Source organism: Caretta caretta, chromosome 20 (genome assembly GCF_965140235.1).
Source record: "Caretta caretta isolate rCarCar2 chromosome 20, rCarCar1.hap1, whole genome shotgun sequence".
In the NCBI taxonomy this organism is placed as follows: Eukaryota; Metazoa; Chordata; order Testudines; family Cheloniidae; genus Caretta; species Caretta caretta.
The window spans coordinates 679,599-706,811 of record NC_134225.1 but is presented as its reverse complement, the minus strand read 5'-3'; the positions used below and the strand labels follow the sequence as shown (position 1 = coordinate 706,811).

At 46.2% G+C, this 27,213-nt stretch overlaps 4 protein-coding genes and 1 pseudogene across 6 annotated transcripts in view; 2 read left to right on the top strand and 3 right to left on the bottom strand.

The window, feature by feature from the left end:
* SCN8A (sodium voltage-gated channel alpha subunit 8) overlaps window positions 1-19,265 on the bottom strand; it is a 164,172-nt gene extending 144,907 nt beyond the window's left edge. The window contains exon 1 of the mRNA XM_075121579.1: window positions 19,042-19,265. The gene's annotated coding sequence lies outside the window, so the exon portion shown is untranslated. The remainder of the gene's footprint in view (window positions 1-19,041) is intronic.
* LOC125627509 (uncharacterized) overlaps window positions 1-27,213 on the bottom strand; it is a 44,345-nt gene that overhangs the window by 8,897 nt on the left and 8,235 nt on the right. The window lies entirely within an intron of this gene.
* Window positions 9,556-10,103, top strand: LOC125627791 (thiol S-methyltransferase TMT1A pseudogene; annotated as a pseudogene).
* On the top strand, window positions 15,969-26,981 carry LOC125627513 (thiol S-methyltransferase TMT1A). Its single transcript, XM_048831682.2, has 2 exons — window positions 15,969-16,590; window positions 26,475-26,981. The coding sequence occupies exons 1-2, from the start codon at window positions 16,096-16,098 to the stop codon at window positions 26,709-26,711; spliced, it is 732 nt and encodes a 243-aa protein (XP_048687639.1). The 5' UTR covers window positions 15,969-16,095; the 3' UTR covers window positions 26,712-26,981.
* LOC142069655 (uncharacterized) lies at window positions 23,655-25,495 on the bottom strand. Its single transcript, XM_075121583.1, has 2 exons — window positions 24,602-25,495; window positions 23,655-24,213 (listed from the first exon to the last, which is right to left on the bottom strand). The coding sequence occupies exons 1-2, from the start codon at window positions 25,179-25,181 to the stop codon at window positions 23,672-23,674; spliced, it is 1,122 nt and encodes a 373-aa protein (XP_074977684.1). The 5' UTR covers window positions 25,182-25,495; the 3' UTR covers window positions 23,655-23,671.

The following is a 27,213-nucleotide window of genomic DNA, read 5'->3' as shown; positions in this document are numbered from 1 at the left end:
CCTGGCACCCTTCCTGGGTGATAATTAAAAAAAAAAAGAAATCCCTCCATCGCATGGGGAAAAATCACTTTGGTAGATTTGTAACCATGCCAGCTGCTACACATTTTCTCTCATTCCCTTTTTGAGTATCTAATTAATCAAGGGGCAGAGTGTTTCCTCTTGCTGAAAGTGTGAAGTTCCCATTAGGATTATGGTGAGTGTTATATGCAAGTATCAAGGGAAGAATAAAATCCAAGTATTTGTAGTGCCTGTTTCTCTGTTGTTAAAACACTTGGCTGCTGCTGATCATTCTGCTGTCTACATATTATACCAGCCACCTAATTTCTCACATAAAATCCCAGCAACATAGTAAATGGATCACCAGTACCACTGCAGGTGTAATCACAAACAAGGACAGCCACTTGTAGCCAGTTGTAGAATAAATAAATATTTAAATAAATAAATAAGCAAGCAAGCAGGTTAGTGGAAGAGAATGTAGGCTGCACATACACATAAATAATAGATTAAAGAAAGTGAATTCAGTAAAGCCTGAGAGAGCTTTTATACATCCCAGAATCTAGTTTCCTCAAGAAAAGCGAACTATAAATGATCTTCAGAAAATATGAAAGTTAGCAAGTTTACCACATGCCTTGTAAGTAATGAGGGCTCTCTGCCTGAAAACGGAAGCCACGAGCACTGTACACCAGAGATATTTATGCAAATCTTTTAACTCTGGCACAATGGTATAGCCAGCACAGCAGTTTACTCAGCTCAGCAATGCTGGTGGTAAATTACAGTGCTTTAGAAGTGCTTAACTATTCAGAGGTTACACAATGTTCTGTAACAGGGGTCAAAGAAGGCTGCCAAAACCTTCCCTTTTTAAGGAAGGCTGCCAAACCTAGTCAAATATGATACTTAAGACAACATTACAATGCCAGGTTGCTGTAAGTAATAAAATACTTAAGATAGACACATGAAGAGAATGTGTTAAAAATGCTCAGCAGAGATAGGTCAGTATCATTATTTCCATGTTACAGATGGAAAAACTGAGGCAGAGAATTGACTCGCTCAAAATTCTCACTCAAAATTCAGGGAGGCAGTGACAGAGCTGGGAATAGAACCCAGGACTCCCAGCTCCCATGACCCTATTCAGTGGACCAAATTTAGAGATGGAGAAAAGTCCTCTTTGATCATCAAATAATAATAATAGGGTCCATGAGTTCTCAAACTTAGGGTTACAATCTCCCTCCCTTTCTTTATTGGATAGGAATGGCGGTGCGCGGAAGGGTTCTGAAACCTTTTTTGGTTGTAATATGGGGTCACAGTCTGAAAACGTTGAAATCCACTAATATTCCCCATTTACCTGGAAATGCAGGACTGTTTGCTGACAAAAAGCTGCAAGGACAGTGCTTTGTCCAGACGTGAGGATTTTTTTTTTATATGCTAATCCAACAAACTCCCAATGCCAGTACAAAGATAAGAAACAATAGTCAGCTTATTATGTTAAGCTAAATTAACTGTCCATCCCAAAAAAGGCTCAAAATTATTCCCCCAGATGCACACAATCAAAGGTGAATGCCTGAATGAATAGACCATGACATGCAGGCCAAATTGACTTAGAGATTGCTTTCTACACTACAGATACTACTGTACTGGGAGACCTGGTTGTTTCCAGACATTGATAAACTTTTATTCCTTCCTTCACTGTCAAAGGGACATCACCTTGTTTCAGCCATTCCATTCCAGTATTTATGGTGCCCCTATTAAAATCATAGAATATCAGGGTTGGAAGGGACCTCAGGAGGTCATCTAGTCCAACCCCCTGCTCAATCAAAGCAGGAACAATCCCCAATTTTTGCCCCAGATCCCTAAATGGCCCCCTCAAGGATTGAACTTACAACTCTGGGTTTAGCAGGCCACTGAGATATCCCTCTTGCTCCCCCCAGATACTATGGTATCTGAGTATCATGAACACTGCTGAGGGCCTGAACACGGTCGCACTGCTATAGCCATGAATCCAATGACAAGAGGTTACATCTTCACTGACATTTTTTTTTTTGAACATCAAGACAGCTAATGGGCATTCGTTAAATCCTACTGAAGATAAGGCACAAGTAGTTTTTATTGTGATATACCTAGGCAAGGTCAACAATACAACCCTCCTCTGAGATTGACATCATTTTGTTACATTACGGTAAAATTTACCTGATCCTTGTCTCCACTAGGATTTTACAGTGAGATAGCTAACACATGTTTGCTATCTCACTATAAAGCCTCACCTCTTTTTGGCACTGAAGGCATAAGCACAAGGTCTAATCCTGTTTCTGAAAGGTGTTAAGAGCTTGTCCCCACTGCAAAGTTAACTCTAGTTATAACCTGAATCTTTTCCATATGCAAAAACCCTTAATCTGAGTGTAGTGATGCTTTCCCTTGAGTTGGCTGGTCAATGAGGGGGTACAGGCTACAGCCCGAGTTAGCACAACTCATCATCTGCTAACACAACTGCTATATGTTGCTTGAGTGTTATTTCACAGTGCAGAGACTCTCATTTGAGTAAGGCTAACTTAAGAGGAGTTGACTTAAGTGTAGATAACTTGAGCTAGCACATGTCTACACTGAGGAGGTGAGTTCCCCAGAATATCAGGAAACCTTAACATTAAATTCTCTAGCTGGAAATATCCTCTTCTTAGAATGGCGCATGCAGCTTTAGGGATTACAGGAATCACAGTCTTAGTTTAGGAGGTGACGCAGGTTACACTGGGATATGTAACCAGGGGGCCAGTGCAGAGGCAGAGTTCTGATGCCAGTATCAGGATAAAAGTGGTCACCTTGCATTTTTTTCTGTGCCAAAGCTCATTAAGTTTTCTACCTGACTTTAGCTAACTTGATAAAAAAAAATTATGAGGACAACAGCAGTGAGCAAAACCAATCTTGTCCCTAGGAGAGTTCTACAGCTAGTCATGTTGCTGGTGAGCATTCCTGTGCTCCATGCTGATGATGGCTTTGTTAATACCTCTCAGAAGAGTTGCCCATCTCCCTGGAGCTTATTCAAGATGTTCTGTGTATAAGTACACTCCATCACAGAAGAAGAAATGTCTGACACAAAACAGAGCTCTTCAACCCCTGGCAGGAGTTCACTGGCCCTTCCTGTGACCCAGCAGTGGTGGATATCAGATACGATGCTGGCGCCAACTTCCAGTTCTCCTCACCAAGCTGCAGAAACACACATCCACTCTTATCCCAACTTTGAGAAGCTCGCCCTCATGGGCACTGCTGCAAATCAGCTCCTCCAATTTGAGTGCTTTGTGGTAACCTCAGGAAAGAACATACACTAGGATGCAAATGCCTTGGCAGTCATAGGGGTTTGCACTGTGCGGAAAGCAGAGAGAGCCGTGACAGAAAGGCTCAGGCCAGTGAGGATTTTGGAAGAGAAATGAGGAAATGTTTTCACTTCCTGCTCTATCCATGAGGATTATGTTTTCCTCACAAGATGAGAAAGACACTTTACCCAAATGAAAAATCTTTTTACTTATGTGATGGCTAACGTTCCCTTTGAAATCAACAATAATTTATTACTTCTGAGAAAATAAATCCACCATCCAGAAGTTCTCAAGCTCTGCAGAAAAGCAGCTGTGAAGTTTAGGGAAACTAGGGGCTCAGAGTTCATCACCTATCAGTGTGAGCTACAAGCAATGGAGTTTTCAAGCTGCCCCCCATTGAAAGCTGCTGGGTGCTAAGAACTTCTGAAACCAAGCCCCAGAAGTTCATCACATGGACTATGATCTACCTCAGGGTCTTGTACTGGGGCCATCACTACCATACACCTCTGGGTGCAAAATTGCATTTCCCAGTCAAATAAGTGAACCTGAAACAAAGTGAGAGTAATAGTAATTGATCCAAGTTACCCATCTCTATTAAAGAACGTTTTACTCTGATTATTTGAGTTCTTAGCCTAAACCTTAAGATTTTTTGATTTGTGTAAATCCTCAACAACAGGATTGTGTCTATGGAAAGTACCTGCTGAGACGACAACCTGAAATACCCTTTTATATTACTATTTTTAAAAATATGCACCTTGCAGAAGTGTCCTCTCCTCGGGATTTTGAATCCTTGTCCTCTGGCTGCAGCTTTAGGAAATCTACGTGCTGAGCAGTCAAGCCACTGGGACACAGAGTATTACACATGATGGCTCATTTATCTTGCTTTGAAACAGACACATGAACTAAATCTGCCATCATGTTATACTGCTGACTTCTGTGGGGCTGCCCTATTGTAACATAAGGGGAGATTTGGCCTCTAGAATTTAGATGCTTCAGTGCAGAAGTATACACCATCACACTCATTTTAAATAAGCAGTCACCCAAACTAAAACCCTAAATGGCAAATGCCCAGATGTTGAGAAAGCGTGACCTTTTGCAGCTTGGGTCTCTCTCTAGCTTAAATTCTTGTGGGATTTGAAATAAAGAGGGAATGAAGATAGCAAAATATTGATTAAAATGGTTGTAACCTGCTGCTCAGTATCAGGCATCAGCTCCCAGAGAAAGAATTTTAAAAATTGCAAAAATCAAAGTTTAAACCATCAAACCCTAATGCTGAACAAACAGCCTCTTTGCATTGACAGCAGTGTCCATGACCCTAAATGGCTTGGTATTGTAACCGCCCCTGTTGCAAAGGGATGCATCGACGGCTGTGGAGCACCAACGCCATGGCACACCAGTCCTCAGGGGGTATGGTAATGTGCTAGGTGTACCACAAGCTCGGAGGCTAGGGCTGTATGTGCTTCAAGCACTAAGCCCTTCATATGCCCCAAAACACTACTCACACACTTTGTGTAACAGAGGATTCCTTTGTATGGGGGCTACCAGAAATAAATAGTGCAAACACTCTCACAGCACACTTGGCTTTAACAGTCACAATCATTCCAGGGGCATGAAATACCAGTGACACCACTCTGTACAGTCCTCCTGCGCTCCAGCTGCAGCTAGTGCTGGCTCCCTGCAGCTACAAGGCATGTCATTGTCATGCTCTCAGGCTCTCCATTCCATCTATGACCTGCTACACCTGATCTCACACAGCCTCTGGCTCCCTCCTGAACCTGGTCCTCTCAGAACCCTGACAGCACTTCCCTCTTCTGTGCTGGCGGGATTATGGAGCCCTCTTACCGCTGCATGTTGCACTGGGTGGTAAAAGCACCCAGCGATGAACTAGCATGTCTGCTACAAATCCAATTATTTCCTAGGGTGGTGCCTCTCTCTTTCTTGGAGCTTGTGGCTGCAGATTGTAGCCACTGGGACAACTTTTGACAGTAAAAAGAAAAGGAGTACTTGTGGCACCTTAGAGACTAACCAATTTATTTGAGCATGAGCTTTCGTGAGCTACAGCTCACTTCATTGGATGCATACCGTGGAAACTGCAGTAGACATTATATACACACAGAGACCATGAAACAATACCCCCTCCCACCCCACTGTCCTGCTGGTAATAGCTTATATAAAGTGATCATCAAGTTGGGCCATTTCCAGCACAAATCCAGGTTTTCTCACCCTCCGCCCCCCCACCCCCCACAAACTCACTCTCCTGCTGGTAATAGCCCATCCAAAGTGACCACTCTCTTCACAATGTGTATGATAATCAAGGTGGGCCATTTCCTGCACAAATCCAGGTTCTCTCACCCCCTCACCCCCCTCCAAAAACCACACACACAAACTCAATCTCCTGCTGGTAATAGCTTATCCAAAGTGACCACTCTCCCTACAATGTGCATGATAATCAAGGTGGGCCATTTCCAGCATAAATCCAGGTTTTCTCACCCCTCCACCCCCATACACACACAAACTCACTCTCCTGCTGGTAATAGCTCATCCAACGTGACCACTCTCCCTATAATGTGCATGGTAATCAATGTGACTTTGTCCTTACCCATAACTATTTTACATTTGGGGACAATGTATACCTTCAGATCAGCGGCACTGCTATGGGTACCCGCATGGCCCCACAGTATGCCAACATTTTCATGGCTGATTTAGAACAACGCTTCCTCAGCTCTCGTCCCCTAAAGCCCCTACTCTACTTGCGCTATATTGATGACATCTTCATCATCTGGACCCATGGAAAAGAAGCCCTTGAGGAATTCCACCATGATTTCAACAATTTCCATCCCACCATCAACCTCAGCCTGGTCCAGTCCGCACAAGAGACCCACTTCCTGGACACTACAGTGCTAATAGACAATGGTCACATAAACACCACCCTATACCGGAAACCTACTGACCGCTATTCCTACCTACATGCCTCCAGCTTTCACCCTGACCACACCACACGATCCATCGTCTACAGCCAAGCTCTGCGATACAACCGCATTTGCTCCAACCCCTCAGACAGAGACAAACACCTACAAGATCTCTATCAAGCTTTCTTACAACTACAGTACCCACCTGCGGAAGTGAAGAAACAGATTGATAGAGCCAGAAGAGTTCCCAGAAGTCACCTACTACAGGATAGGCCTAACAAAGAAAATAACAGAACGCCACTAGCCATCACCTTCAGCCCCCAACTAAAACCCCTCCAACGCATTATTAAGGATCTACAACCTATCCTGAAGGATGACCCAACACTCTCATAAATCTTGGGAGACAGGCCAGTCCTTGCCTACAGACAGCCCCGCAACCTGAAGCAAATACTCACCAACAACCACATACCACACAACAGAACCACTAACCCAGGAACTTATCCTTGCAACAAAGCCCGTTGCCAACTGTGCCCACATATCTATTCAGGGGACACCATCACAGGGCCTAATAACATCAGCCACACTATCAGAGGCTCGTTCACCTGCACATCCACCAATGTGATATATGCCATCATGTGCCAGCAATGCCCCTCTGCCATTTACATTGGTCAAACTGGACAGTCTCTACGTAAAAGAATAAATGGACACAAATCAGATGTCAAGAATTATAACATTCATAAACCAGTCGGAGAACACTTCAATCTCTCTGGTTACACAATCACCGACATGAAGGTCACTATCTTACAACAAAAAAACTTCAAATCCAGACTCCAGCGAGAAACTGCTGAATTGGAATTCATTTGCAAATTGGATACTATTAATTTAGGCTTAAATAGAGACTGGGAGTGGCTAAGTCATTATGCAAGGTAGCCTATTTCCCCTTGCTTTTTCCTACCCCCCCCCCCGACGTTCTGGTTAAACTTGGATTTAAACTTGGAGAGTGGTCAGTTTGGATGAGCTATTGCCAGGAGGAGAGTGAGTTTGTGTGTGTGTGTGTGTGTTCCCCCCGGGGGGGGGGGGTGAGAAAGCCTAGATCTGTGCTGGAAATGACCCACCTTGATTACCATGCACATTGTAGGGAGATTTCAGAGTAACAGCCGTGTTAGTCTGTATTCGCAAAAAGAAAAGGAGGACTTGTGGCACCTTAGAGACTAACCAATTTATTTGAGCATGAGCTTTCGTGAGCTACAGCTCACTTCATCAGATGCGCTACAGCTCACTTCATCCGATGAAGTGAGCTGTAGCTCACGAAAGCTCATGCTCAAATAAATTGGTTAGTCTCTAAGGTGCCACAAGTCCTCCTTTTCTTATTGTAGGGAGAGTGGTCACTTTGGATGAGCTATTGCCAGCAGGAGAGTGAGTTTGTGTGTGTATGGGGGTGGGGGGGTGAGAAAACCTGGATTTATGCTGGAAATGGCCCACCTTGATTATCATGCACATTGTAGGGAGAGTGGTCACTTTGGATAAGCTATTACCAGCAGGAGATTGAGTTTGTGTGTGTGGTTTTTGGAGGGGGGTGAGAGAACCTGGATTTGTGCAGGAAATGGCCCACCTTGATTATCATACACTTTGTGAAGAGAGTGGTCACTTTGGATGGGCTATTACCAGCAGGAGAGTGAGTTTGTGGGGGGTGGGGGGGCGGAGGGTGAGAAAACCTGGATTTGTGCTGGAAATGGCCCAACTTGATGATCACTTTATATAAGCTATTACCAGCAGGACAGTGGGGTGGGAGGGGGTATTGTTTCATGGTCTCTGTGTGTATATAATGTCTACTGCAGTTTCCACAGTATGCATCCGATTAAGTGAGCTGTAGCTCACGAAAGCTTATGCTCAGATAAATTGGTTAGTCTCTAAGGTGCCACAAGTACTCCTTTTCTTTTTGCAAAGACAGACTAACACGGCTGTTACTCTGAAACCTGTCATTTTGACAGTAAGTCTATCATCTGGCCAGCAGATAATTGGGAGCTAGATGCTGCCTGATCAGAGAGGCCTTGAGGAACCGGAGTTAGGGTACATCAAGAATCAGTTATGCTAAATCCTGTGTGACCTCACAGCAGCAGGATTGACTAACAAATTTATTTGATCTTTTTTTAAAAGAAAATCACACTATTCACAATGATTTGTGAGTTTCATGTGGTTAATGATCTGGGCTGGGATTCAGGAGATCTGGGTTCAGTTCCTGGCTGAGTCACAGACTCCCTGTGTGACTCTGAGCCAGTCACGTTCCACATCTGCAGAACTGGGATAGGTTTCAGAGTAGCAGCGTGTTAGTCTGTCTTTTCAAAAAGAAAAGGAGTACTTGTGGCACCTTAGAGACTAACAAATTTATTTGAGCATAAGCTTTCGTGAGCATCTGATGAAGTGAGCTGTAGCTCACGAAAGTTTATGCTCAAATAAATTTGTTAGTCTCTAAGGTGCCACAAGTACTCCTTTTCTTTTTGCGAAAACTGGGATAGTTGCTCTTCCTTTCTCCCACCCTTTCTCTGTCATGTCTACTTAAACTGTAAGGGCAGGTACGGTTCTTCACTATATGTACGTACAGCACCCAGAACAATAGGGTCCTGAAGTCAGCTGGGGGCTCCAGGTACCACTGAATACAAGTCCTCTCTCTATACCCAGAATAAGTGTAATGTTGACAGTAGCACTGCAGACTCCTTCACGTGACCCTGTCATTACTCATATTTTATATTTGTATTATGGTAGGGCTTAAAAGCCTCCTTCGTAATCACTGGGTAACACTCCTCTAGTTAGACACCATTCCTGCCACTAAGAATCTAAAGAGACAAAGCATGGAAGGAGAAGTGATTTGCTAAAGGTCACATAGCAGGAAGAGATTTGAGTCCCAGACCAGTGCCCTATATAGTGGGCCAAACTGCTGCCCACCTTCTCTAGAGGCAAATATAGCCCTGGAAGATCATTCCTAACCCTCCTGCATGCATGGCCATAGAGCAGGGGCATCAACATACTACACAGTTGAATTTCTTTAGCATCAAGAACCTTTTCAAGAAAGTCATCAGCAGTTAATGATGCCCACTGAAAATGACTGGAGTTCAGGTTTGCATGACCAGGAGATCAACTAAGGAGTATAGTTCTACATGGGAAATCCTTGCTGGAGCTGAATGGAGGATCACCAGGGCAAAGGAGATCACAGTTGCTCACATTTCTGCATAGGGGCTGAGCGTTACTAGACTTTGACACCTTAAGAAGTTTATGATGACAGCACTCAGCAGAAACTTGCCTCATCATAGGGATCATTCTAACATGAGCAACTCCTGCAGTGCAAGCTGATGGGGGCCACAAGCTTTCTCCTCGGCGCATGTATCCAAGTCCTCAGGTGGCCCATATACTTACTGTCTTACCTGGGCTTGTGGAACTCAATATGCAAAAAAAAATTAATCTGCTTCATGCAAAGACCAGCCACAAATGGCCCACAAGAAATGGGAGCTCTTCAGTAGCCTGCAGGAGTTGGCAGGTCCCTCAGGGGAGCTGGCGCTGCTGGAGATTGGCTGTGGTACTGGAGCCAACCTCCAGTTCTACCTGCTCACCAGCAGTGACCTGCACTGACCCCAACCCCAACTTTGAGAAGTTTCTTATCAGAAGTATTGCTGAGAATTGGCACCTTAGGTTTAAGCACTTTTCATGACCTGTGCCATGTAGCTGATAGCTCTGTAGTTGTAGTGGTCTGCATCCTGGTGCTGTCCTCAGTGCCTGTGTAGTGAAGATGCTGAAAGAAGTTTTACTAATACTCAAGCCAGTCAATGTCTTCTTGGAGATAGGCTATGAGGAGGGGAATATTCTCAGTTCCTCACCATTCAACCTTGAAAAGTTACTTTAATTCCTTGCGGTTTATTTTAGGGGGATGATAATTCATCTAAAATGGCCAAAAATCTTGCATTTAAGGGCCAGCTTTTCCAGAAGAGCTCAGCACTTGGCAGCTTCATTCAGAACATGGGAGAGTTCAGCTCCTTTGGAAATCTGGACCAAAATAAACAGACAATGATAACTTAAAACTGCCCTTTGAAATTCATGGGAATGGTTCTGACCAAAAATTTTAGAAGTGACTAGTGATTTTAGGTGCTTCGGTTTTTGGTTACCCAACTTAAGACACCTTAAATGGCCCAATTTTCAGAATGATGGCTGCTCTTTGCTGTCTGCAAAAACCAGGCTCCTTTAAGGAGCCTCAGACTAAGCAGCCAAAACCAGACACACACACACACACAAAAGAGATCACTAGTCACTTTTACAGGTTTAAGCCTTTGCCTGTTACAATGTGGACCAAAATGCCCTAAATGATGCAGACTCAAAACACTGGAACCACATCTCCCGATCACCTGACCAGTGTTTTGGCTCCAAAACCATCATCAAAAAGGAAGCCATTGCCTTCAGGGGAGAAAATATCATCCTGCCTGAGGTTTGCACATCCCTGTTTAATTCGATTTTATTCTAATAGATGAAGAATAATGTGCTTGTGCTACTTTGTAAGTCTCCATCACAAACTCACCCGCACTAAAGGAGTCGTAACTTCTTGTGTGTAATTATAAAATTCAGCATGAACTATTGCAGACACGCTCTGGCCTGGGATCCAGCCAAATGGGGACCTGTGACATATACTCACCAATGGCTTACAGATGCTCATGGTAACAAGGGTGCCAGATGAATAAGATGAGAACTTAAAGTTACAGCATTGCCAGCCCTGGAGAATATAAGTCTTTTCCTTATCCAGAACACAAGTCCAATTAGCATATCCAATCCTTGGCCATCAGCAAGGATGCCAGTCTCTTTTACAGATGTCGTCGGAGCACAGGCCTGATTCATTGCCCACTGAAATTAAAGGAAATCTTTCCACCAACTTCCGGTCCCAGGAGTACAGAACTTCTGAGTTCCCATGACAGCTCTGACTACCTTTGTGATCTCAGGCAAGGCACTTCACTTCTGTGTCTGTTTCCATAGCTTTAAAAATGGAATAATAAATTGCCTGCTTTGCTCTGATGGTTAAAAATCACTGTCAAATATTTCATATTACTAATGTCACGTCCCATGACAAATGCTTATATAGTGCATTCTCAAATATGTTGCTCTCATGTACTGCAACTTCCTTAGCCTAAACAGCTTTCTGTCAGGACCAAAAGTGGATTTTGCCGTTTTTTCCCCCTGTTTTCTTTTAGATTCCCTTGGGTACATTTTATATGGCGATGCTACAGACATACAAAATGTGCTTATAAAGTTGGGGGAAATAATCAGCACTGCTGCATCATGTGTATTGTTTTCTTCATTTCCCACTAGGGGGCGCATTTGCCCCAGTTTTTATACTAATGTTCCCTCTAACAATACAAGCTTGAACCTAGTTTGTACAAGCTAGCTTTGTTTAATTCCATAGTTAACCATAAAAAGAAAAGGAGTACTTGTGGCACCTTAGAGACTAACCAATTTATTTGAGCATGAGCTTTCGTGAGCTACAGCTCACTTCATCAGATCAAACATCTGATGAAGTGAGCTGTAGCTCACGAAAGCTCATGCTCAAATAAATTGGTTAGTCTCTAAGGTGCCACAAGTACTCCTTTTCTTTTTGCGAATACAGACTAACACGGCTGTTCCTCTGAAACCTGTCATAGTTAACCATGAGGGTGAATTTCATTGCTTTGAGACTCATTTATGGGGGAACATCAACACATTATCTCTCATCATTTTGAAACTCCTTGCTATTGTTATGATTTGTCAAGGAATGGCTGATACCAAAACTGTGTTCTTGAAAGGTTAGATACCTCTCCTGCATTAACCCTAAAGGTAGGAGAGATGTTGAGGAATATGGGGGCACAAACTGAACATCTGATTTTTCTCCACAGGGAGAATGGACACATCAAATTTATACAGAGGAACGGAGAGGGGAGAGACTAATGTGAACGATTTAATGTCAGCAAAGCAAGAAAAACTAGGCATGAAACAGACATTGAGGGTTATGAAAATGGAGAAGTGGACAAGAAAGAAATGCTGCAACACATAGAAAGAGACTTGACCATGAAAACTAAAGAAGACTATGATATATTTAAAGAGATAGTTACAGGAATACTGAAAGCTGTTCATGTCACCAGCAGGGGTAAAAAAGAAAGCTCTCTTCATGGCAAAAAAAGAAGGAAGTGGTTTCCCCATCAGTTACAAGGCACTTTTGGAGTCCAGCAGCTGAACTGCATGAACTACAAGTGACCAATCCTATGGGACACTCACATTCCTAAATACACAAAACAAGAAGAGCAGAGAAAGTCACTGGACCATGAAGAGAAAGTCTAATGAGCAACAAGATGATACAAAGTGGCCCCTATCCACGGTCATGCCAGATGCTGGAAACGGTGAAGCTATAGCAAATTTCATGGCTGGACAGGTTATACAATCTAGAGATATCTGAAGAGATTGCTGTAATCCAACAGATTTCTAATAGCACTTTGAACTCCTGGGTGTAATTCCGAGTCCTCATACAGACATAGAATCATAGAATATAAGGGTTGGAAGGGACCCCAGAAGGTCATCTAGTCCAACCCCCTGCTCGAAGCAGGACCAATTCCCAGTTAAATCATCCCAGCCAGGGCTTTGTCAAGCCTGACCTTAAAAACCTCTAAGGAAGGAGATTCTACCACCTCCCTAGGTAACATGCTGAGTGCTGTCAAATGAACTCACACAGAAAAATGATTAAAGATAAAAACACATCATATCACCTGTGGGTGAACACTTTTCACAAAGCAATCACTCTATGGGCTTGTATACATTGACACTTTACAGCGCTGCAACTTTCTCGCTCAGGGGTGTGAAAAAACACTCCCCTGAGTGCTGCAAGTGTCAGTCCTGTCACATGCCAGTACAGACAGTGCACCAGCGCTGGGAGCCATGCCCCTCGTGGAGGTGATTTTATTAGAGTGCTTGGAGAGCTCTCTCGCAGTACTGTGCTGCGACTACACAAGCCATGTTAAAGCACTGCCGTGGCTTTAGCTTTAGTGTTGCCAGTGAAGACGTGCCCTGTATCTGACCTCACAGTCTCTTTCCGCAGAGGAAGCCTGCACAACACCTTAAAAAGACATGCATGGGAGCTGTTACTATGTTAGTAAACGGTAACCCTTAGTCCTTTTTTCTGTATTTATGATTCATTTATATATTAACTATTCTTTAGAATTGCTATATTAAAAAAGAATATGTTGAATTCTAAGGCCCAGAACACTGGTCCTTGTCCAATAAGTAACCCTATTCAGAAATTAATCTATAGCATCTTCATGTCTATAAAACTCCAGATAATCTGGGAAACCATCCCCTTAATATATAAATATAATATTCACATGCACATATATGTGGCTGGGAAACTGATAAGAGATTATTGTTATAACAGATGTTTTCTGTTGGGCAGTCAACAGGGCAGAATGATTATGGAGTAAGGAAGACCCACTGAAGAAGAATCTTTGAAGAATTTTTAATCCTCTCAGCTGTAAATAATCATGCCTTCACACATACATCAGGTATACTGAGAATGTACAGAAATGACATCAGAACGTATGTTTCTTCTGGCAAAGAGAGCTTTCTTTGTTTCAAAACCCTCTGTAATAACACTGGTGTGGAAACCTAGTTGGGGAATGAAAACTGTCGTGTCTCTCCAGTTCCAGTGAAGAAGAGAGACCTAATTCTTGATCTTACAACAAATTATGGTAATGTATTTATTCTTTCTGTATAGTGCGGTACAAATCTTTGATTAAATAATTCCAATTGAGCCTGTTATTCGACAATCATGAGTCATCATTAACTCAGACACGCAACAGAGCTTAAATTCATAACTTTGCTAGATACTAAGAAGCATGGACTGAACAGAGACACTGGATTTATGGCTCATTACAACGATCTGTAACCCACTTAAACCTCTCCACCAGCCTGTCCCACCTCCCCCATGACTGGAGAAGTGTTAACAGGCCACTTCACCATGAATGGTACCTTGACATAAGTGTTAATTGATTGACTTATGCTATCAATTAATGGATTGATTCACTTATGCTGAATAATCCATTCCACCTTGTATTTATCTGTGACATTCTGAGTACATTTTCTATACCTGAAGAGCTCTGTGTAGCTCGAAAGCTTGTCTCTCTCTCTCTCACCAACAGATGTTGGTCCAATAAAAGACAGTACCTCACCCACCTTGTCTCGCTAATATCCTGGGACTGACATGGCTATAACAACACTTCATATATGCCCTTGGAACAGTCATTTAATCAAATAGTGCCTTCCACTCCCTCTATAAAATGAGGATACCTAGCATATGTGAGGGGCTAGGAGGATTGGTGTATTCATAGAATCAGAGGCGATGCATGAGGGGTGGGGAACATATGGGGTCACACCCCCTCCCTGCAAATTTCTGTCAAGGTTCATATATATATTTGGGGGGAGTGGGTTCAAAATATGTTTCCCACACACACACACCCTATCAACAGTTATGTGTCACCTCTGCATAGAATCATAGAAATGTAGGGCTCGAAGGGACATTAAGAAGTCAAAGTCCAGCCCCCTATGCGGTGACAGGACCAAGAAAACCTAGACCATCCCTGGCAGGTGTTTGTCCAACTTGATTTTAAAAATTTCCAATGATGGGGATTCCACAACCTCTCTTGGAAGTCTGTTCCAGAGCTTTACTACCCTTAGAGTTAGAAACTTTTTCTTAATCTCTAACCTACATCACCCTTGCTGGAGATTAAGCCCATTACTTGTCCGACCTTCAATGGACACAGAGAACAATGTTCTTTATAGAAGCCCTTAACATATTTGTAGATTTATCAGATCCCCAATTTTCTTTTCTCCAAACTAAATATGCCAAGCTTTTTTAAGCTCTTCTCATAGGTCAGGTTAGGTTTTCTAACCTTTTATCATTTTTGTTGCTCTCCTCTGGACTCTCTCCAATTTGTCCACATCTTTCCCAAAGCATGGCCCCCAGAACGGACACACCACTCCAGTTGAGGCCTCACCAGTATCAAGTAGAGCAGGACAACTACCTCCCATGTCTTACATATGACACTCCTTTGAATACACACCAAAATATTAACATTTTTTGCAGCTGCATCACATTGTCGGCTCCTATTCAATTTGTGATCCACTATAACCCCCAGATCCTTTTCGGCAGTATTACAATTAAAACAGTTATTCTCCATTTTTATTTTTTCCTTTTTAAGTACTTTGCATGTGCTCTCTTTCCCCACTAAGTAAAGAACACTATGTTCTCATGCCACAGTGTATCCAATATAATGGTGCTCTAAAAGTAGGCAGTGTTATGACAATACAGCACCCTCCATACAGGCTTGTCCAGAATGTACCTGAGGTCTGGAATTGCTGCTTCTTACTGACAATGGGCTCAGTCCTGCAAGGTGGTGAGTGCTCTGGCCCACTTCAGCAAAGCACTTAAATCCATGCTTAGCTTTCAACTCGTGAGTAGTAGCATTAGCTTCAGTAGAACGACTCCTATGTTTAAAGTTAAGCATATACTTAAGTGCTTTGCTCCACCAGGCCACAGCACCCAGGACCTTGAAGGATTGAGTCCAACATTATGTAAGCAAACAAATCGATTTCTATCCTCACTGCATCCCGCTTCAGTTGTGCTTGTAGGAAGAATTATGACTAAACAATGCTCTGTCTCTTTAAGATAGAATTAGGAGGACAGCCAGCTGGAGAAACCAGATATAACCAGTTCAGCATGAGTCAGCTGGCCAGGAGAGCGAGAAGGAAATGCTCAGTAAAGTTGGAACACAGCAGTGGCTTTGGTGGTGTTTACAGCCAGGATTGAGGATTCTTGCATTCTCCTCTTTGCACTGATGGTGCTGATCCCTCTCCTCCAGCGATGCATCCAGCTCCTCACCCTGCCTGTCTACCTGCTCTCTTATCTGGGCTTATGGGACCCCCTCTGTAAGAAGATCTTCCCATATCTCATGGCCAAGTGCTCCACTATCTACAACCGCAAACTCTTCCAACAGAAACAGGACCTGTTCAGCAACCTGGGGGAGTTTGCAGGCCCTTCAAGGGAGCTCAGGCTGCTGGAAATAGGCACAGGCACAGGCGCCAACTTCCAGTTCTACCCACCCGGATGCCGGGTGACATGCACTGATCCCAACCCCAACTTTGAGGGGTTCCTCCTCAAGAGCATTTCTGACAGCCCACACCTCCGGTTTGAACGGTTCATGGTGGCCTCCGGTGAGGACCTGCTCCCGGTGGCTGACGACTCCATGGATGTGGTGGTTTGCACCTTGGTGCTGTGCTCGGTGCGCAGCATCGAGCAGGTCCTGAGAGAAGTCTTGCGAGTGCTCAGGCTGGTGAGTATGAGTACCATTGGGGGGGTGCTATTTTGTTTATGGGCCAAGCTGTGCCATGCAAAGAAATGCCTAGTGCGAGTGTGTGGGGAGCCACCTACCCAGAGACGCATCCCTCCCCCGAGTGGCCTAGTGTGCAGGGGTAAAGCCATGACCCACCTTCTCCCCTCCCCCTTTGGAGATATATCCTGCAGGGATAGAGAGAGGGAGAAGTCCCTGTGTTCCCCTACGAGCAGAGACTCCAAATGCCCACTGGATGGGCTAGCCACAATCCAAACCTTCATCACCTACAGCATTTATTTGTATGTGTTTGCCTGGAAGCCAGCAGTTTTCTGAACAGAAAGGACTAAAAGGAAAACCGACAGAACCAAGCCACGCACCTTCATTTCCTTTGCTGTGTCACTTAACACCATTTCAGTGTTTATCACACACACTTATAAGATGGCTATCGTTGGGCTGCCTTGACTTACTTTATGTGGCTAACATCCAAATAAAAGCCAATACAACATTCTCTCCCTTGTTCCTGTAAGGAGACAGACCTGACCAGCTAGTGAGTTGCTTAGGCTTAGCTATGACTGAATCAACTTTAAAAAAATCACAATGAGGCTGATAATGAAAACAGGCTCATCTGTTCCACTCCTGTTAACAGGCAGTTCAAATTCTGGTTCACATGCACTATCACAATGCTGCAATGATTGGAGTGCAAACCCTATATAGCAGGGGGATAGTTACATTCAAACAGCTGTTTGCTTAAAATTCTTTTAAGCCACAAAAGCACTAGATGGTTTAGCTTAGTTAAAACATGCAAGCATGCTACAAATTATTCATAAAGCATCTTATCTGAAGCCCAAACTATCCAACTATATCCCTTAATGGACTTGGTGTCAAATATTCAGAAGCACCTAAGTGACTTCAGGACCTATGTTCCTCTTTTAAAAATGAGACTTAGACACCTAACTTATTTCAGTGCTTCTGAAAATGTTACCCTTTATTTCCCACCCCCCTTTAAGCTTAAGAATCAAGCACAAATGTGCCATCTTTCTAGTCCATGGATCTCATAACACAAAGCTAAGAAGTGGGCTCATACAATTGCCATTGTCTGAATGTGGAAGTGAAACTGCAAGTAACTTTCTCATTAAGATGAAAGTTATCCCACTCTTACCTGGCAGGCTGAGCAGCAACCGAGGCTGGAATTCTACCTGGCTGAACCTTTGCTATTTTTCCTAATTAAGGTGAGAGGGAATTAAAAATAAGCCCTTGCCTTTGTAGTTCTGGCAACTGAATTCTGTCACCATGCAGAGCAGGAGCGGCAGAACTATAGTACAACCTGACGTCTAGAACAGCTGGCAGCCTTGTTGCACGAAATCCACTTGTTAGAGGGAAACTGGATGGCTGTTCTGCTGCCCTACCCGCAAGTGTTCTTACTGCAATGCTCACTGTTCATCCAATAGCCCAGAATTTCCAGTACTCCTGTTCTCTGAACCTTTGTTCAGCAAAAGGTGGGAACTCAGGAGGAATTCTGAAGGAACACCCTCACTTCAAACAGAGCTCATGAGTGTGTGATTTCAGGAACTCTCAAGCAGGCGGTAGGGACTTCATGATAACATAGGACACATCTGTCGAGAGTAGAACAATGAATGGAGGGGTGGGTGGCTGTGCATTTTGAGGGGGTGGAATCCCAGGCTGAGCAGGAAGTTTAGTTTAAATTACCCAGCACTCCTCCTCTTTCACTGCCAGCTTTTCTTCTCCCCAAACTCACTCTCTCTCTTTACTAACAATATTGCCTGTCAGCACATGCCTGCCAGATGCTCTGGACCCTGCAGCATTACTAACGTATTTGTAGATATCCCTTGGACTGCACTATCCTGTGTCCTGTAATATCTGTGTCAAACTAAGTTAATAACCGATAACCTCATTGCTTATTGCTTTTAGTATCTCACCCTTGGACCTCATCTACATGGGCAACTTTGTTCATTATAACTTAAGATGTAAATTTAAATAGATATAATTATACCAGTATGACACTCTTATTCTGGTGTAACAATGCCTTTTTTGGCTTAACTCAGTGGTTTTCTACCTGTATTCCACAGACCCCTGGGGGTCTACAGACTAGGTCTAAAATTTCCAAAGGGTTAGGGTTAGGGTTCAAAACGTGTTAGGGATCCACAAATTAAAAAAAGGTTGAAAACGACTGGTTTGGCTTATATCACTTGGGAACAGGCAGTGATGAGCTGCCAAAATCTTAACAACTGGTTCCCTCCTCACCCCACGAGGGGGTCGTTGCCCCCCCGTCCCCCAGGACTCCTGCCCCATCCAACCCCCTGCATTCCTTGACACACCCCCCCCGAACTGGGCAGAAGGGTCTCGTGGGCCACTGTAGTGGGTGCCCACCCCACCCCTAAGAGCCAGAGGAACCTGCCGGGGGGCGAGGTGGGGAGTCCCAGTGATGCTTACCTGGAGCAGCTCCCAGGAAGCATCCAGCAGGTCCCTCTGGCTCCAAGGGGCGGAGTAGCGTAGCTGGGGAGGAGCAGGGGGAGCGGCTGCTCCCTCCACTGATCACATTAAAAGTGGAGCCTTAGGCGCCGACTCCGTGTGTGCTCCAGGACTGGAGCACCCATGGGGAAAATTTGGTGGGTGCAGAGCACCCACCGGCAGCTCCCGGTCCTGCGCCCGGCCCCAGCTCACCTCACCCACCCACCCACCCCCGGCTTCCCGTGAACCAGCTGTTCGGCGGGAAGCCAGGGAGGGCTGAGAAGCAGGCGGTGGCTTCACACTCAAGCTGAGGGTGGCGGAGGTGAGCTGGGGCGAGGAGCAGTTCCCTTGCATGCTCCCCCCCCCCCCCCCGGGTTATCTGCTGCGGCACAGGCGGCCCTCCTTGCGCCCCCTCCCCCCCGTCCCAGCTCACTTCCGCCTCCCTGGGCCTGAGTGCGAAGCCGCCGCCTGCTTCTCAGCCCTCCCAGGCTTCCCGCGCGAACAGCTGATTCGTGGGAAGCCTGGGGGGGGCAGAGAAGCAGAGCGGGGCGGCGTGTTCAGGGAAGGAGGCGGAGCGGAGGTGAGCTGGGGCCGGGGGTGGGGCGGGGAGCTGCCGTTGGATGCTCTGCACCCACCAAATTTTCCCCTTGGGTGCTCCAGCCCTGGAGCACCCATGGAGTCGGTGCCTAAGGCACCACTTTTGGCCAGTTAAATTTAGAAGCCCTTTTAGAACCGGTTGTCCCTCACAGAACAACTGGTTCTAAAAAGGCTTCTAAATTTAACAACCGGTTCTAGCGAACCGGTGGGAACCTGCTCCAGCTCACCACTGGGAACAGGTTTAAGCTCAACTGAAAAAAGCTACTAAGGGTATGTCTACACTACGGAATAAGGTCGAATTTATAGAAGTCGGTTTTTTAGAAATCGGTTTTATAAATTCGAGTGTGTGTGTCCCCACAGTAAATGCTCTAAGTGCATTAAGTGCATTAACTCGGCGGAGCGCTTCCACAGTACCGAGGCAAGCGTCGACTTCCGGAGCGTTGCACTGTGGGTAGCTATCCCACAGTTCCCGCAGTCTCCGCTGCCCATTGGAATTCTGGGTTGAGATCCCAATGCCTGATGGGGCTAAAACATTGTCGCGGGTGGTTCTGGGTACATATCGTCAGCCTCCCGTTCCCTCCCTCCCCCCGTGAAAGCAAGGGCAGACAATCATTTCGCGCCTTTTTTCCTGAGTTACCTGTGCAGACGCCATACCATGGCAAGCATGGAGCCCGCTCAGGTAACCGTCACCCTATGTCTCCTGGGTGCTGGCAGACGCGGTACGGCATTGCTACACAGTAGCAGCAACCCCTTGCCTTGTGGCAGCAGACGGTACAGTACGACTGGTAGCCGTCATCGTCATGTCTGAGGTGCTCCTGGTCGCCTCTGTGAGGTCGATCAGGAGCGCCTGGGCAGACATGGGCACAGGGACTAAATTTGGAGTGACTTGACCAGGTCATTCTCTTTAGTCCTGCAGTCAGTCCTATTGAACCGTCTTATGGTGAGCGGGCAGGCGATACGGACTGCTAGCAGTCGTGCTGTACCATCTTCTGCCGAGCAGTCATGAGATGTGGATGGCATGCAGTCCGTCTGCTGCCAGCCAAAGATGTAAAAGATAGATGGAGTGGGTCAAAACAAGAAATAGACCAGATTTGTTTTGTACTCATTTGCTTCCCCCCCCTCCCCTGTCTAGGGGACTCATTCTTCTAGATCACACTGCAGTCAAGGTGCAGCGAGGTAAATCTAGCCATGTATCAATCAGAGGCCAGGCTAACCTTCTTGCTCCAATAAGGACAATAACTTAGGTGCACCATTTCTTATTGGAACCCTCCGTGAAGTCCTGCCTGAAATACTCCTTGATGTAAAGCCACCCCCTTTGTTGATTTTAGCTCCCTGAAGCCAACCCTGTAAGCGCCCCTCCCAGCGTCAGAGCAATGGCAAACAATCGGGCATCTGAGAGTGCTGTCCAGAGCAGTCACAATGGAGCGCTCTGATGGGGCTAAAACATTGTCGCGGGTGGTTCTGGGTACGTGTCGTCAGGCCCCCGTTCCCTCCCTCCCTCCGTGAAAGCAAGGGCAGACAATCATTTCGCGCCTTTTTTCCTGAGTTACCTGTGCAGACGCCATACCACAGCAAGCATGGAGCCCGCTCAGGTAACCGTCACCCTATGTCTCCTGGGTGCTGGCAGACGCGGTACGGCTTTGCTGCACAGTAGCAGCAACCCCTTGCCTTCTGGCAGCAGACGGTGCAATACGACTGGTAGTCGTCCTCATCGTGTCCGAGGTGCTCCTGGCCGCGTCGGCTGGGAGCGCCTGGGCAGACATGGGCGCAGGGACTAAATTTGGAGTGACTTGACCAGGTCATTCTCTTTAGTCCTGCAGTCAGTCCTATTGAACCGTCTTATGGTGAGCAGGCAGGCGATACGGACTGCTAGCAGTCGTACTGTACCATCTTCTGCCAGGCAGGCAAGAGATGAGGATTGCTAGCAGTCGTATTGCACCATCTTCTGCCAGGCAGGCAAGAGATGGGGATGGCTAGCAGGCGTACTGTACCATCTTCTGCCAAGCAGCCATGAGATGTGGATGGCATGCAGTCCTTCTGCACCGTCTGCTGCCAGCCAAAGATGTAAAAGATAGATGGAGTGGGTCAAAACAAGAAATAGACCAGATTTGTTTTGTACTCATTTGCCTCCTCCCCTGTCTAGGGGACTCATTCCTCTAGGTCACACTGCAGTCACTCACAGAGAAGGTGCAGCGAGGTAAATCTAGCCATGTATCAATCAGAGGCCAGGCTAACCTCCTTGTTCCAATAACAACGATAACTTAGGTGCACCATTTCTTATTGGAACCCTCCGTGCAGTCCTGCCTGAAATACTCCTTGATGTACAGGCACCCCCTTTGTTGATTTTAGCTCCCTGAAGCCAACCCTGTAAGCCGTGTCGTCAGTCGCCCCTCCCTCCGTCAGAGCAACAGCAGACAATCGTTCCGCGCCTTTTTTCTGTGCGGACGCCATACCACGGCAAGCATGGAGCCCGCTCAGCTCACTTTGGCAATTAGGAGCACATTAACCACCACACGCATTATTCAGCAGTATATGCAGCACCAGAACATGGCAACGCGATACCGGGCGAGGAGGCGACGTCAGCGCGGTCCCGTGAGTGATCAGGACATGGACACAGATTTCTCTGAAAGCATGGGCCCTGACAATGCATGCATCATGGTGCTAATGGGGCAGGTTCATGCTGTGGAACGCCGATTCTGGGCTCGGGAAACAAGCACAGACTGGTGGGACCGCATAGTGTTGCAGGTCTGGGACGATTCCCAGTGGCTACGAAACTTTCGCATGCGTAAGGGCACTTTCATGGAACTTTGTGACTTGCTTTCCCCTGTCCTGAAGCGCATGAATACCAAGATGAGAGCAGCCCTCACAGTTGAGAAGCGAGTGGCGATAGCCCTGTGGAAGCTTGCAACGCCAGACAGCTACCGGTCAGTTGGGAATCAATTTGGAGTGGGCAAATCTACTGTGGGGGCTGCTGTGATGCAAGTAGCCCACGCAATCAAAGATCTGCTGATATCAAGGGTAGTGACCCTGGGAAATGTGCAGGTCATAGTGGATGGCTTTGCTGCAATGGGATTCCCTAACTGTGGTGGGGCTATAGATGGAACCCATATCCCTATCTTGGCACCGGAGCACCAAGCCGCCGAGTACATAAACCGCAAGGGGTACTTTTCGATAGTGCTGCAAGCTCTGGTGGATCACAAGGGACGTTTCACCAACATCAACGTGGGATGGCCGGGAAAGGTGCATGATGCTCGCATCTTCAGGAACTCTGGTCTGTTTCAAAAGCTGCAGGAAGGGACTTTATTCCCAGACCAGAAAATAACTGTTGGGGATGTTGAAATGCCTATATGTATCCTTGGGGACCCAGCCTACCCCTTAATGCCATGGCTCATGAAGCCGTACACAGGCAGCCTGGACAGTAGTCAGGAGCTGTTCAACTACAGGCTGAGCAAGTGCAGAATGGTGGTAGAATGTGCATTTGGACGTTTAAAGGCGCGCTGGCGCAGTTTATTGACTCGCTTAGACCTCAGCGAAACCAATATTCCCACTGTTATTACTGCTTGCTGTGTGCTCCACAATATCTGTGAGAGTAAGGGGGAGACGTTTATGGCGGGGTGGGAGGTTGAGGCAAATCGCCTGGCTGCTGGTTACGCGCAGCCAGACACCAGGGCGGTTAGAAGAGCACAGGAGGGCGCGGTACGCATCAGAGAAGCTTTGAAAAACAGTTTCATGACTGGCCAGGCTACGGTGTAAAAGTTCTGTTTGTTTCTCCTTGATGAACCCCCCCGCCCCTTGGTTCACTCTACTTCCCTGTAAGCTAACCACCCTCCCCTCCTCCCTTTAATCATTGCTTGCAGAGCCAATAAAGTCATTGCTGCTTCACAGTCATGCATTCGTTATTCATTCATCACACAAATAGGGGGATGACTACCAAGGTATCCCAGGAGGGGTGGTGGAGGAGGGAAGGAAAATGCCACACAGCACTTTAAGCACAGCACTTTAAAAGTTTACAACTTTAAAATTTATTGAATGACAGCCTTCTTTTTTTTGGGCAATCCTCTGTGGGGGAGTGGCTGGTTGGCCGGAGGCCTCCCCACCGTGTTCTTGGGCGTCTGGGTGTGGAGGCTATGGAACTTGGGGAGGAGGGCGGTTGGTTACAGAGGGGCTGCAGTGGCAGTCTGTGCTCCAGCTGCCTTTGCTGCAGCTCAACCATACACTGGAGCATACTGGTTTGGTCCTGCAGCAGCCTCAGCATTGAATCCTGCCTCCTCTCATCACGCTGCCGCCACCTTTGAGCTTCAGCCCTGTCTTCAGCCCGCCACTTACTCTCTTCAGCCCGCCACTTACTCTCTTCAGCCCTCCACCTCTCCTCCCGGTCATTTTGTGCTTTCCTGCACTCTGACATTATTTGCCTCCACGCATTCGTCTGTGCTCTGTCAGTGTGGGAGGACAGCATGAGCTCGGAGAACATTTCATCGCGAGTGCGTTTTTTTTTCTTTCTAAGCTTCACTAGCCTCTGGGAAGGAGAAGATCCTGTGATCATTGAAACACATGCAGCTGGTGGAGAAAAAAAAAGGGACAGCGGTATTTAAAAAGACACATTTTATAAAACAGTGGCTACACTCTTTCAGGGTAAACCTTGAAAGTTAACATTACATACATAGCACATGTGCTTTCGTTACAAGGTCGCATTTTGCCTCCTCCCACCGCGTGAACGGATTTTGGTTGAATGCCAGCAAACATACACTGCAATGCTTTGTTCTACAGTGATTCCCCAGTACGTGTTGCTGGCCTGGAGTGGTAAAGTGTCCTACCATGAAGGACGAAATAAGGCTGCCCTCCCCAGAAACCTTTTGCAAAGGCAGAACCGCAAATGCCAGGGCAAAGTAATCCTTTCACATGCTTGCTTTTAAACCATGTATAGCATTTTAAAAGGTACACTCACCAGAGGTCCCTTCTCCGCCTGCTGAGTCCAGGAGGCAGCCTTGGGTGGGTTCGGGGGGTACTGGCTCCAGGTCTAGGGTGAGAAACAGTTCCTGGCTGTCGGGAAAACCGGTTTCTCCGCTTGCTTGCTGTGAGCTATCTACAACCTCCTCCTCATCATCTTCTTCGTCCCCAAAACCTACTTCTGTATTGCCTCCATCTCCATTGAAGGAGTCAAACAACACGGCTGGGGTAGTGGTGGCTGAACCCCCTAAAATGGCATGCAGCTCATCATAGAAGCGGCATGTTTGGGGCTCTGACCCAGAGCGGCCGTTCGCCTCTCTGGTTTTCTGGTAGGCTTGCCTCAGCTCCTCCAGTTTCACGCGGCACTGCTTCGGGTCCCTGTTATGGCCTCTGTCCTTCATGCCCTGGGAGATTTTCAGAAAGGTTTTGGCATTTCGAAAACTGGAACGGAGTTCTGATAGCACGGATTCCTCTCCCCAAACAGCGATCAGATCCCGTACCTCCCGTTCAGTCCATGCTGGAGCTCTTTTGCGATTCTGGGACTCCATCATGGTCACCTCTGCTGATGAGCTCTGCATGGTCACCTGCAGCTTGCCACGCTGGCCAAACAGGAAATGAGATTCAAAAGTTCGCGGTTCTTTTCCTGTCTACCTGGCCAGTGCATCTGAGTTGAGAGCGCTGTCCAGAGCGGTCAGAATGGAGCACTCTGGGATAGCTCCCGGAGGCCAATACCATCGAATTGTGTCCACAGTACCCCAAATTCGAGCCGGCAACATCGATTTAAGCGCTAATCCACTTGTCAGGGGTGGAGTAAGGAAATCGATTTTAAGAGCCCTTTAAGTCGAAATAAAGGGCTTCATTGTGTGGACGGGTGCAGGTTTAAATAGATTTAACGCTGCTAAATTCGATCTAAAGTCCTAGTGTAGACCAGGGCTAAGGAGTGTCCACACAAGGGGAGGGGGTGGGTAACCTGTGTAATTGGTAGAAGTTTCCCATGCAGACAAGGCCTTAGCCTTGGTTGTGACTATAAAGAACATTCATTAAGGCAATCCAAAACATTGTTTTCATTGTGGAGCTAAACTACAAGGTGGGGAAAAAAACATGTACAGCAACTTCCTCACTAAGGGGTGAAAAATTCAAATCAGAATCCGTAACTCTTACACCAGACTCCACTAAAAACAGCCTTGAATGTTCTGAATAGGTTTGCTCTCAGCACTAGCTCTGCTACTTATCCAGTGTTTTTAATCACTGGAATATGCTGTACCAGATCTGCTCTCCAGCAGTGGATGCAGTGAAGCAGTTGTGCAGCTCACAAGACTGCCAATGAAGTGAATGCCTGATCCTTGTCTAGTGGCACCTGCCTCACTGTGCTATATAAACATCAGTGAATTAACCCTCACCACTTGGAGGGTATGGTAAGTATTCTGATCAACCCCATTTTACAGATGGAAAAACTGAAATACCGGAAAGTTAAGTGATTTGCTCAAGGGAACCTAAGGCAGTAGTGCCAGAGCTGGGAACAGAATCTGAGAGTCCTGACTCTTAGTCACAAGAGCATCCTTCCCCTTCCACCTGGAACTCAAACCTTTCTGTAGTCATGTAGCTTCCCCAAATAGTATTTTTAAAGTCTCACAGGAGTGAAATAAGACAGAATGAGAACATGGTGGAATGCTGACTGGCCTCCATGCATAATTGATAATGGGAAGCAGTTTCTGAAAACATAATAGTTAGAAGTGAGCCTGAACCAAACATGGCCAGAATGTGGGGAGTTTGATCCAAGAGTTGTGTCTCCAAAGTGGAAGGGAGATGTTGTTGGTGATTTTAAGAGCCTTTGTTTGTTCCTGAAGCATTTTGATTGCTTTGTTTCCCAGGGTGGTGCTTTGTATTTCTTGGAGCATGTGGCTGCAGATCATTCCAGCTGGGGCTACTTTTGGCAACAGATCTACAACCCAACCTGGAGATATTTGGGAGACGGGTGCTGCCTGACCAGAGAGACCTGGAAGGACCTGGAGAAGGCAGGGTTCTCGGAACTGAAGTTGCGGCACATAGACGCCCCCATGTCCTGGAACCCTACTCGTCCCCATATAATTGGATATGCTGTGAAATAACTAACTCCATGCACTGAGAAACAAGGTCACTTCAGCACTGTGGTTCCTTCCAATTCCTAGGGGTATTTACCCCTGAATAGCGGCCTTATAATGTCAGAGCAATACTTATTTAGCAATTAGCTGCCCAGCCAAATTGCCTTGGGTTTATGAGAATAACAGGGAAAATTTACTGAGCATCCATAGCTTATCCTAACTATGGTGTCAGGTTTGTTCATATGCCAGTCAGCTCCTCCCAGGTTTTAGACAAAGCTCTGATCACAGTGGTCAGCATTTTTCGCCCCCATGTCCTGGAACCCTACTCGTCCCCATATAATTGTCAGGTTTGTTCATATGCCAGTCAGCTCCTCCCAGGTTTTAGACAAAGCTCTGATCACAGTGGTCAGCATTTTTCGCCCCCATGTCCTGGAACCCTACTCGTCCCCATATAATTGGATATGCTGTGAAATAACTAACTCCATGCACTGAGAAACAAGGTCACTTCAGCACTGTGGTTCCTTCCAAT

What these genes read in the sequence shown, in the direction of transcription:
- LOC142069655 (XM_075121583.1), bottom strand. Translation starts at nt 25,181, where the DNA reads ATGCAGAGCTCATCAGCAGAGGTGACCATGATGGAGTCCCAGAATCGC. An exon ending in AGGCGGAGAAGGGACCTCTG is followed by an intron (nt 24,214 to 24,601) that starts GTGAGTGTACCT and finishes TTTCTCCACCAG; the next exon opens with CTGCATGTGTTTCAATGATC.
- LOC125627513 (XM_048831682.2), top strand. Translation starts at nt 16,096, where the DNA reads ATGGTGCTGATCCCTCTCCTCCAGCGATGCATCCAGCTCCTCACCCTG. An exon ending in TCTTGCGAGTGCTCAGGCTG is followed by an intron (nt 16,591 to 26,474) that starts GTGAGTATGAGT and finishes TTTGTTTCCCAG; the next exon opens with GGTGGTGCTTTGTATTTCTT.